General features: G+C 46.3%; 1 protein-coding gene across 6 annotated transcripts in view; it reads left to right on the top strand.

Moving 5' to 3' along the window:
* The window catches only part of HERC1 (HECT and RLD domain containing E3 ubiquitin protein ligase family member 1), a 2,088,313-nt gene that overhangs the window by 364,484 nt on the left and 1,711,331 nt on the right, over positions 1-12,498 (top strand). For all 6 annotated transcript variants that reach the window (XM_078685198.1, XM_078685199.1, XM_078685195.1 and 3 more), the window contains exon 25: positions 3,000-3,048. In XM_078685198.1, coding sequence (XP_078541324.1) covers positions 3,000-3,048 — 49 coding nt within the window. The remainder of the gene's footprint in view (positions 1-2,999; positions 3,049-12,498) is intronic.

Raw genomic sequence — 12,498 nt, 5'->3', positions numbered from 1 at the left:
ACACATCATCAAGTCTACGAGTGGGAACTCAAACCCCAGACCGTACTCTTGTAATACTGGCAGTGGGGGTTTCCTCACATAGACCAGTTCAACACTGCTGAAAACGCTAAATGACCAAACATCACTGCCGGGTGATTATTACTGCGGCCCATGGGCAACACCCTATGGTTGAACTGGTCAGGGATATTTGCCTACGCTTCTCCATCTCTTCCTGTCCTACCATTAGTAGTTCCCTAGCTGAGACCGACATCTCTTATCCTCATCCTAATAGCTCCAAACTGGGTGAGCCAGTCTTGATACTCTGCTGGAATTCTCTCTAGTTTCTCACAAGAAGCTTCTCCACAGGCCGGACCTTCTAATGCAAAATCACAGTACCCGTCAACACCCCAATTCTCAGCACCTCAAGCTTGTGATATGGCTCCTGAGGCTTTGGAGTTTAGTTACCTTAACCTATCACAGGAACGTATGTCCATTCTCCGTGAAGCACGTAGACCTAATACCAGTGCCTTCTAAGTGTCGAAATGGAAGTGTTTGTGCAATATCAATCCTCTAACACTTGGTACAAAACATTGTCTGTTAGCGCCATTACCTGTAACAGTCAGGCCTTGCCTACACCTCCATTCGATTACATTTGGCTGCTGTAGCTGCCTACCTACTGAATTGGCAGAACACTTCACTAATCAGAGTACCAGTCATTAAGGCATTGATGGAAGGCCTTAAGCAGGTTGTCCCGCTCCAGACGCCTCCTGCTTCGTATTGGAATATGAGCATAGTACTAACTAGGCTCATGGGCCCTCCTTTTGAGCCCCTTTACTCTTGCCCGCTTCAGCTTTTTTCATGGATGATGGCCTTCCTTGTAGCCATCACTTCCCTCAGGCGAGTTAGTGAGGTAAAAGCTCTTACCTTAGATGAACCTTTTTCCTATGTCCATCCTTCAAACTAACTCTCAGTTTCTCCCTAAAGTGGGTTCCAGTTTTCATCTCAAACAAACAGTTGGGCTGCTCCTTTTCTTTCGATGCCCAGAGTCTGTAGCGGAGCACGCCTTTCATACTCTGGATGTCAAACAAGCGTTGATGTATTATGTGGATAGGAAAAAACTTTTTCATATAACACAACTCTTAGTATCCTACTCCAAACCACATAAAAGCCATGCGGCTTTCAAAGCAGGTATTGCTCGTTGGCTTGTCAAGTGTATCCAAACTTGCTATGCAAAACTAAAAGATCCCTACCTGTCCCTCCAAGACCCTATTCCACGTAAAAGAAAGGGGCTTCTATGACATTTTTAGGGAGCATATTAATAGCTGATATCTGTAAAGCAGCTACTTGGTCCACTCCTCACACTTTTCCTAAACATTACTGTGTGGATGTCCTGGCTAGGTAACAAGCTACAGTTGGCCAAGCTGTCTTGCGAACACTTTTTCAATGTTCTGTAACGGCAGAGCCACCTCTTGAGGAGGAATGCTTTGCAGTTCATGCACAGCATATATATGTACATCTACACATGACACAATCGGAAAATGTTACTTACTATGTAAGCATCTGCTTGCGGCATGCAATGCTGTAGATTCACATGGATTTGTTGCGGATACTCTCATCCTCATGTCTTTCCTTTGCATGGTCAACTATTCTGTATCTCTATGCTCCATCTACATCTTCGCCGTCGTTGCGGGAAAAACAATCTGACTATGGAGCCGATGCTCATGCGCATTACCAACAATAGGTGGAGTCCCCACACCTTGTCACTTGAAAAGATGTCTTCAAACAAAAGCAAATCACGCATGTCCGAGCTGAACACTAGATTACATGAGTATGTACAACATGTGAATCTACAGCAGTACATGCCACAAACAGATACTTACAGGGTAAGTGACATTTTCCTTCTTTAACTAACTGTTCTTTAAATAGAAAGATCTTAATTTAAATACATGTTTAAAAATGGTCTTAAGCTGCATATCTCAACAGCTTGTGGACCGAGAAAACTACTCCCACCAGGGTTCCTCTTGTTGCATATCCTCTGAAGCGGCCGGTCTGAAAAAGTTGTATGTCAGTTATGCTACTTCATCACCTACTGTTTGCATACCAAAATTCATATCATGACTTACATCTGATTCTACTCAACCAAGACTTGTCTCCAATGACCAACGCCACTAAATGTTCTATTTTGATATATACCTATTGTCGGTGTCTGCTGACCATGCCTGTTTCAGATTCTGAGCTTGCCATTGTATCACCTAATGTGCCATACCATCAGACACTAAATATAACAACTGTTCCATAGGCAATAATTTAGAGGAACTTGGGCAGGTAGACAGTGCAATTCAGTGTACTCTGCTAACACAATGAAGAGTATGAAACTAGTTAATTTTTTAATGATTAGATAAATCACATCCATCGAGTTACAATTCCAATCAATGATAAGGTGCTACATTCGACGGTGCTGTGAAAGTGAAGGTAAGTGACAAAATAGTGCAAGATATATGCAGAACACATAACATAAGATAATCTTAACCAACTGGACAATCATTTAGAATAGAGGAACCATAGACTTAAACGAATTAACGCATATTAATCAAAAAGACCCTTCATTAATAAAAAAGTGGTTAAGAAATAATAATTGACGTTTCGACGCCAAGAGATAATTTATAAGGGTCTTCCTTAGGACTGATATAGCAGAGATAGTAATTGTCAGGATTGGACATAGAAAATATAACTTACCTTTCTGCGGTCTGGCACCTGGGGATATTCTAAAGGGGTTAGGAATCTGCTCCTAGATAGGGTATACACCCGAAAGAGCCGTAACAAAGGTAAGTAACGTGTTCAATAAGGCCGCAATTACTGTCAAAGGGGAGCCCAGATGTTACATTTACTGATCTGAATGGAGCTAGTGTGTATGTAGTGTGCGATATTAAACATGTTTTATGCTAGCTGCAGCAAACTAAAAAACAAGAACAAAAAACTGAGCTCATTGATCGTTCTCACAAAATTGTATTTTTTGATAGGGTGGCAGGCGGAATGTAGATATGGATGTCCCTTCTCACAGAAAAAGAGGTAAGTTTTTCATTTTGTTGTCTTTTAAAGTCTAAAATTGGTATTCCTGTGAAAGAAATGCTGAAATGTTTTACACTCCTTAAGGGCACATATCTACAACGAATTGTAGAAAAACACTAACAATAATACGAAGAATGCTTTGCTGTTCAGACTGATCAATTTTATATATTTGTTTTCTCTTTAATAAATAATTTTTAACTTCAGACTTTTATTTTGATTGAAGCTCTGCTTGCATTGCACAGCATAGGCCCTTGCTACACTACTGGGCAGCTTGGAAGGGGGTTAGTCTTGAGAGACAGGGGGATAGAAGGCCTTCCAAGCAGCAATTGGAGAGAGAATAAGTGGAAGCTAAGCCCACAGTGAATTTGATACTGTACTAGGTTCTTCTGTAAAAACCTAGCAGTGTGAGGTCCCACTGTTCCCAATTTAGCACTAGCACAATAATACATTCCTGCCTGTCTTGCTTGGGCCTTCTGTCAACCAAATGACTGAAGACACATTGTGTGAGGTTGGGATGTTTGAGTTATTTATTTTTACAATGCAGCCACTTAATGAGTAAGGCAACCGCGCTGTGGTTGGGTAGAGAGATTTTGCTTTGTGGTAACATATATTTAGTGTTCTGCCAACCATAATGAGCGAGCTATGCAGCAGTGGGCGGAGTCACAAGATCCCTAGTATTTTTCTCTAGGTCGTGCTCACTCTTGTTTGTCACTTTCTATGTATTGTGATTTTAGAGTGTTTGGGGAACTCCTTATGACACTGTTGTGGGCACCCTCTTTGAGATTCATTCTCTAATGAACCCAACAAATTGGAGCAAATGTGGGCTGGTTCTCCAGTTTGTTGTGTTTTAGGTTTCCCTATATTTTGTTGCAAAATGTCTCTGTTGGAGTTTGTATTGTTTGGCAGGGTGGTTGATAGTTCTGTGCTTAGGGGTTTATATTTCTTTTCTGGAAGTCTATATTACTGACTGCAGATCTTTGTAACATACAAACTCGCCACCCCACGGATTAGGGCCAGGCTCATTCTCTCTTGACTAGTTGGTCCAAGTATATAGACCTTCCCTGACTGGACTCTGTTCCTTAGTCGTCTGTCGTTTCTTTAGATTCCATGAAGGATTTCCATAACATGTTTGGGTAGTGAACATAGTTCCCCTCCTGATAAGTGTAGAGAAAGAAAATACTTTTCTTAATCTGGGGTGTTAGCGGTATTGCAAGGCCAGGTAAGCATTGTAGAATATTTACCTGTTTGAAGTGGGGCTCTCGCTTTGCTTTTCAAACAACTGCTAAGGGGGCAGGAAACTAAGTTGCCAAGATGATATAGAGGGAAGTTATTTCATACTATTTTATCCTGTTATATCATAATGATTTTTGATGTCAGTGAGGTCTAGGTCCTCTTTAAAAAACAGCAATGAAAATGGACCCAGAGGGTCTTATTTGCTTGTATGATCCCAGGGGTATTACATTTGGTGTTATCTAAACTAATTGCATTTCCTTTAGTGACCATACTCGAGTATTCATTGCAACAGGTCTCATGGAAGGACTTTCTGTTTGACCTTTACTACAGCTTGCAGGCTGAACTTCAATGATTTTTGGTGACAGAACTGTATAGGTCTTCCATTTTGGGATGTGGTCCAATCCTTCTTTTTTGGCCAAAATAGTTGAGGAAATTTACATCTACCTGGCTATTTCTTTTTCCTTTTGTCCGAAATCCTTCCACCCCAGCAAAGAGTCTTACATCCCTTAGATGTTAGAGATTTGAGGTTTAGAAGGCAAAAACCCTCACAAATTCTAATCCCCTTTATATAGAGGCGTGGAGAAGCGTGGCTCAGTGGTTAGAGGCGGCAGACCCGGAAGCTGAGATCGGCCGTGGACCAGGGTTCGATTCCCCACCTCGGCGGGTCTCGGGCTCAAAAATTCCACGGACTCGACAATTCTCGCTCCGGTGCCTACTCGACTCACGGGGTCTCACTCTGCAACTCTGGGCAATAGCTTGCTTAATCTCCACTACGGCCCCTCGCGGCGGGATGCCTGGCTTTCACCTTGTGGATACCTTGCCGGGATATCTCACAGGGGAATACCAGGACGGGTTCCCTAAGCAAGCGCCTTGAGACCTTCGGGTGATTCGTGCGCTATATAAGTCAAATACATTTACATTTACATTTATATAGAGTTAGCCACATCAAAACAGCTTCAGTTAAGATGTATTATGCCATGTATTGAGTTTTTTTACGAGCCTACCAATAAGTCATTGCTCAGTAAACTTAAATCAGACTCTACACGTAGGAAAGCAACTACTGCTGCCTCGATGAAAAATGCAGCTGTTAGGGGGATATATGTAAAGCTGTGACGTAGAAGTCTATTTATACTTTCACCAGGCAATAGATGGGAAACTGGGAATAGGCAGGTTGCTTTGAAGAACAAAAAGTGAAAAGTTTCTCAATGTTCTCTTTTTGCAACTTAAGCATGAGAGGCTGCAGGCTTTTTGGATATGTTTGCTAATGTTCAGCATTTATGGTGGTCAGTGAAAATCCTATGTCATAATTTACTGATCTGTGTTGTAATAGTCAGTATAAATTCACTTGATATTCTTCAAAAAAATGAAGCTGAGGAGACAACTGCCAATACAAGACACAATGGCATATAGAAGCCAGTGGGTCCTTACAGTGGCAGTGCACTTGTTTACAGCTCAGCTTCTTCATGTATCTTCTGTCTATTAAGCTGTTTCTATCTCTTGTTCCAACTCTTTGACCTAGTTTTTCCTCATTAGTGCATGTTAAGGCATTGTGCTGCAGAGCTACCTTATATGTTCTTATTTTCAGGCACAAACGTCTACCTTATATGGGATAGAGAGAAGTTATCTTCATTAAAAAATATGCCCTATTTCACCTCATTGTTGTTGGTTTCTAGTTTGTGTGCATGACGGCAGTCAAGTATCCGGTGTGAATTACTCCATTTTTTATTTCAATGAAGGTGCTTACTGATGCAGAGCCAGGATTACAAGGTAGTAACGTATTCTTCTCAGCCTTTAAGCCTTTACTGAGCATATATGCTAGAGATGGCAGCCAATGACTTCTCCTTAAATCGTAGTGCTAAGATGCTTCTCTTAGATGTGCTATGCTGAAACACCCTATTCAAAAATAATTTTAAACTGTTGCAGCCCACTTTATAGAATCTTGAAACATGTGCATGGATGACCACCAACAGCTTGTAAAGCTGTTTTTCTCCTAGGCTACTTTCCTGGCTGCCCTTGTTGAAACTCCATATTAAGAACAAGCCTACTTAGTTGTCACTCTCCAGTCACATCATCATTCTACTCTGTGTAGCTTCATGTGGTCACCCTATTCACAGCCTTAAGTACATCTCATACAGTGGCAGTATGATGCCAATTCAACTTGAATTACCACATACCCCTGGGTTGACCCCTGTTTGTTCTTCCTATTCCATGCTAACTAACAAGGAGGAATGAGGTGTCCACGTGAATCCCCATGACTCAACTTATCCCCTATTGTAGGAAAATGGGTTTCTGTTGCCGTGCCCCATCACTCTTTTTACTTGACTATGATGCAACTTTGACTGAATGTGCACAGGGTTCCTGCTAACCTGGGCCCTAACACCTGGGTTCTTTCCCTAAACTCTAATAGCAAGATTGATGGGATCCCCTTGAAACTAAAGCAGTTCAGGGAAAAGAGGGGAATGAAGAAACACAAGAAAAACACATTTCCCTCAGAGACCACAATAATTTGGTAGGTCTCTGAGTGAAATGTGTTTTTCTTGTCTTTCTCTAAACTCTACCTTTGTTTCCACAATTGACACCCCACTGGCCTAGTCCCTGCTAAAAGGTTACCAGTGGTACCAAGGGCATTGTGACCAGAGAGGGCCTCTGAGAGCTGCAGCATGTATTATGCCATCCTACGAGGCCCCTCACCAAACACATGCTCACTGCCACTGCATCCTGTTTGTTTTGGTGCAGATACAAGTGAAGAGTCGACCTTGCAGACATTCCTGGCTGTTAGGCCAACCAGCATTGAAAGAGGCATAGGTAAGTTATCCCTACAGCAGGCCTTACACCCATAAGGCAGGGTGCAATATTCCTCTTGTGAGGGCATAACTGCATAAGCAGATATGCCCATATAGTGTTTAAGTCCATTCTTAGATATTATAAGTGCATGATGAAGCCATACCGAGCATATGGGCTGGGAGCTTGTCAATACGAGCTCTACAGCTCACCGAATTAATATGCCCATACTGATGCTAGTGTTGGATTCATTAATAAAGGGACTCAGAGGGCACCTCAGAGATACCTCTGAAAACCTACCAATCCACTAGTGTGTGGCTGACTGGTCTGAACCAGCCTGCCCCATCCAGACATGTTTCTGACCCCCCTGAGGTGGGAGACTTGTGCTCTTGTGGGTCAGAAACAAAGCCTGCTCTCGGTGGAGGTACTTTACACATGCCCCCATGCAGGGACAGTATTCAAGGGTGGTGAGCCTTAAAGGCTTCCTGCCCTTTGTTATGCTAGCCAGGGCCTCCCCAGCTAGTGGAAATGCCCGCATCCTTACCAAGACCATTTTTGGCGGGAAGGTCGGCGGGAAAATTAGTAGGCAGGAGACTTGTGCCCCGTCATTTGAAAATCCTTCAAATTGGTTGAGAGGATTTCAACCAATAGCATTTAAAGTATCCCCCCTCCCCAAATGGAGTGGAAAGGATGTAGTCACCCTAAAGGTAAGTAGTCCATTGGTTACTACCTACCAGCACCTGTAACACCCCTAAATTGAGTATTTAGGGGCACCCCTGAACCTTAATCCTTAGATTCCTTGCGACCTAGAGAGGGAGAAGGATCAATGAGTCGTGCAGCAATGAAGACTAGACTACACCTGTCCTGGCCCCAGCCCTACCGGCCTGTCTGCAACCCTCAAAGAAACCTGCTCCAAAAGTGACTTGTCATGCAGGCCCAGCGACCTCGAAAACCCTGGGAGGACTGCCTGCCTTCCCAAGAACAACTGCAGACCGCATCCCTGTCCACCAAGAAACCAACAATAGGAGCTCCAGTACCCTGCTGAATCACACAACCAGACCTCCGGACCTACCTCTGCACCAGACGTCTCCGGCCCGAGTCCAAGTGGCCCACCAGTTCCAAGAAGATTCCCCAGCGGTCCTGAGCTCGAGTCCATCCCAGAGTGACCTCTCCAGGACTCCACGACGCCTCAACGCAAAGGGTTCCCCAAACGCGACCGGCTTCGGTAAGAATTCTCCGACGTCCATAGACACACCTGTATCCGCAGCACGCTGGCTTTGTGGAGCTCGACCGACTGTGCCCCAAAATTCTTCAGCACCCCAACATGCCTCGAGAGCCACTGGGTTCCTTTATCCAGCCTGTTGGCCCGAGCCTGCAGCCTTTGTTTGAAATCTTCAGTCTCCATTGCTTTGCATTGGGCTTCCAACGCTGTGTTGGCACTCTGCAAGCGGCCGCCTCTGTGACACTGAGGGTGTATGTTTGGTGCTGCCTCATGCCCCCCCCTCCCTCCCAGTGCCGGTCCTAACCCCTGGAGTTGACCCCCAACTCCGATATCAGCTACCTGCAACCGGCACCTCTTTACCGAGCCCCACCAGTCTAAATCAACGAACATTGGGCCCCAGTGACCGAATTTGACTTCTGCACCAGGCCGCCCCGGTGCAGCTGGTGGTGCAGTCTCTGCACTTGCCTGATACTTGCCCAGTGTTGGTCCTAAAACCCGAAGACTATACTTGTAAGTTGTGTACTTTCCTGTGAAATTGCATGATTGTTTTCCTTCCATCGGTTAACATTGAACTGTTTGAAAAATATATGGTGTACATTTTTTATACTTAAAAATTGTGATATTGCAAACCGTATTTTACTGCAACTAAGTATCTTTAGTTCGAAGTATAAAACATACAAAAAGTAATGTTTTTATAAACAGTTGGTCTCGGATTAAGTCATTGAGTGTGCGTTATCCTTTCTTGCCTGAGTGGGTACAAGAAATGCTTAACATAGCCCTCTGAGTAGCCTGACTGCTCGACCACACTACCACAAAAGAGTGTTTAGTATTATCTCCTTTAGCCTTTGTAAAGCCTCTGGGGGAGCCACTGGCTTCTGTGCATGCTACATCTTACTTTGTATATACAGAGCTTCCTACACCTATCACCACCAGATCAACTGAAAGTGGGTGGTGAGCTAATTACATTTTACTGTGTTTAAAGATCTGGGCCTGATGTAATAGAATGCAAGATCCTATTTCTGATAGAGACTTCTAACCACAGATTTCTCACCTTGTGAATATTCCCCAGGCTTCAAACTGGATCTGGAAAATCTTAATCAGTTCTCCTGCATGCTGATAGGTGGTGCCAGGCGGAGGCATACTGACATTGCTGTGATTTGAAAGTGACACACAAGGCCCTATATACCAGTTCCTTTCGGTCAGCGTCAACGGACATGAATCCAGAGCTATCCCAAGTGTCTCTCAAGACAGTCTTTTTGACTAAATGTTCTACAGTGTGCAAGGGAAAATGTCAGCTCCCAAATCTACAGGGTTCAGCTCTTATCGGGAATGTCCAGTCATTGATGTGTGTGACAGACCCACAGAACTGGCAAGAATTTCAGAGCCTGCAATGACTGCACCTTGATGCACCCCAAGGCCACCCAGGATTGGGAAGCGAAGTGGTTTGTGGCAAAAGACCGGAAGACTGCATTTTGTGACCAGTCGTGATCCAAAGGCAGGTCCTACTCCCTAGGACATTCCCGCAACAGATCGTCATCATGGCCCAAATCCTCGGGTAAGTAACGTCCTGACACACTCAGTCTCCTGAGAAGGTATGAGGGCCTCATCATGCTTCCAGGTTGCGCTCCTTAAGTGTTTCCACTTCTGTGCAGATTTCAACCCTTGTCGGGCCGCAACATGAATTTCCGAGGCTGTTGGCGACACAGCTGTAGATTGAAAAATTACATGAATCCATGGTGCAGCTTTTTGGCACATTTTTGACATCGAGATCAAGACTATTAGCTACTCCTGTTATTTTCTGGTGCTGAAAAAGGACGGAGGCCTCAGTTCCATCCGATATCTTCTCCCTCTTCCTTCTGAAGGACATGTTTAAAATGCGCAACCAGTCCAAGTTCTGTCTGCCCTGGATCCAAGAGACTGGATGGGTGGGCATTGACTTGCAGGATGCTTATGTTCGAGGCATGTGGGCTGCTGAATTCATATCTATAGCATAGATCGCCGCCTAGGGTTGGGTCCGGATGATTGCACATTGTTGTCCTGGAAGAGTCTTCGAAGTATCACGAGATAGGTGGCTCCTCCCCTGGACTACAGTGCGCATGGGCATCGACTCCATCCCCAGATTGTTTTTTTCCGCCATTGGGTTCGGATGTATATTCGACATCTCCAGTTCGGAATCGATATAGACTTTTCGTAAGGCCCAAAGGCCTTTTCCTATACCGTCGGTATTGTCTTGCGTTCGGTGCCCAGCTCTGTTCCGGCTCAGTTCCAGAGTCGGACATCCAGAAGAGTCGCGTGCCTCTTCGGTGCTCCAGGCCCAGTCAACGCAACCAACATTCGTCATGGAACAGAGCCTGTTCAAGAAATGTCCCGTGTGCGGATCGAAGTATCCACACATCGACGTCCACCCGGTGTGCAACAAGTGCCTCTCGCCGGATCACGATGAAGCCAACTGTATGGCTTGTTCCCGTTTTCGATCTAAGAAGACGATTCGACTTCGGCGCGTGGCGCGCATGGAGGCCCAGCAGTCGGCCCCGGCACCGGTGGACATCTTCGAGAGGGAAGAAACAGACGAGCCAGAAGATCAAGAGCCGATTTCCACTCCTGTGAAGGAGACTACACCTACAACGCAGACGTCGAAGTGCTAGATACTGAAGAAGTCGTCGACGAGGTAGGAGACGACAATGAGGCCTATGGGGCCACGGAAGATAGCTCAGGGGAAGAGCCCCGTTCGGACTATCACTAGGACTCAGGCCGAGGGATCGCCACATGGCCTTACCCAAGACCTTACACCCAGTTCCACGGCCTCGCCTACGGGCCCGGCTACGGACACTTCTGCGGAGCCGCCGTTGGTCAAACCGAAACAAAGTGAAAGCTTTGGTGTCGACGAAAACGAAAGTGATGGAGACGCCATCGAAAGCGAAGACGTCTGTCCCTCTGGCCGCCTCCTCCTCTTCCGACAAGTCGGCGCAGCCGAAGCCGAAGCAGGCTGTCGACCAGGTGAAGTCGACCAAGGGCGTAGAGCCGAAGTCGGTCAAGGGCGTCGATCCCAAATCGCTCAAGGGCGTCGAGCCGAAGACTGGGCCACAAAAACCAGCTGTCAAGCCCGCCGACCCGAAGCCGCCGGCGCCGAAGGCCGTCGACACAGTCGGAGGACACGGCGCACCAAAGAGGGCTGATCCCGCGCATCGACCGGAGAAAGCCACGGCATCGACGATCGAGTCTGCACACGCTGGTGGATCGAGGCCGTCTGTCGGGTGGATCGAGGCCGTCCGCATCCTTCACAAAGCAGGTGTCGGACTCTTTGCAACGCATCAGGAACAAGGCTTCTGCGGTCGATCCGAAGGATGCTTCCGCCCCGAAGCAAGTTGCCAAAACGCCGAAGTCCTCGGCGCCACTCCTGTTCACGTTACCGCCGAAGGTGGCACCGAAGGCGTTCGCACCGAAGCCGGTCGTCGACGCGCACGTGCAGGTGTCTAGGGGGTCGAAGCCTTCTCAGCCACTGGTGAGCTCGAAGCATCGACAACCCCTGATGGAAGAGCAGTCGGAACACTTTATCGACGCCGACACCGGTAAACTCGCACTCTACAAGAGGAAGATCACGGCGGCGCAGCCTCTGGAGTCCTACACGATTCCTTTGAAGCGCAAGAACCCTTCTACGGATTCCCCCGTTCTGGTTGAGCCACTTGCCCCACGGACTCAAACAGTTGCTACACCCTCCCCCACTTATTCGGATGGGGAGGCTGGGGAAGGTGATGAGGAGGAGTATAATTTCCCTGCCAACACTGATCCTGAGGATCACCAGGACTCTTGGGTGGATGCAGGGGACCCAGGGGATCAGCACACTGCCCCGGACTCTCAGGTGTACAATGTCAAAACCTCTCCTACAGAGGATTCTGCTACATTTAATGCCCTAATTGAGAGGGCGGCTAAAAACCACGACGTCGAGCTGCATGCTGACCCTATTGAGGTGGACTTCCTCTTTGATACCTTTTCCACAGCAGAAAAGACTGTCAAGACTCTCCCAATGCTGAAAGGGGTTCTGAAACATGCTGCGGACATTTTTAAAGAGCCCACACGTGCCAGGGTTATCAACCCTAGGATTGAAAAAAAGTATAGACCGGCACCTGGCGACCCTACCTACATCAAGGGCCAGTTGCCTTTGGACTCTCTGGTTGTTTCTAATGCCTGGAAGAGGGCAAATTCACAGTCCACTG

This window comes from Lissotriton helveticus, chromosome 3_2 (assembly GCF_964261635.1).
Source record: "Lissotriton helveticus chromosome 3_2, aLisHel1.1, whole genome shotgun sequence".
NCBI lineage: Eukaryota > Metazoa > Chordata > Amphibia > Caudata > Salamandridae > Lissotriton > Lissotriton helveticus.
The sequence above is the reverse complement of the archived record's forward strand: the minus strand, read 5'-3'. Positions and strand labels throughout refer to the sequence as shown.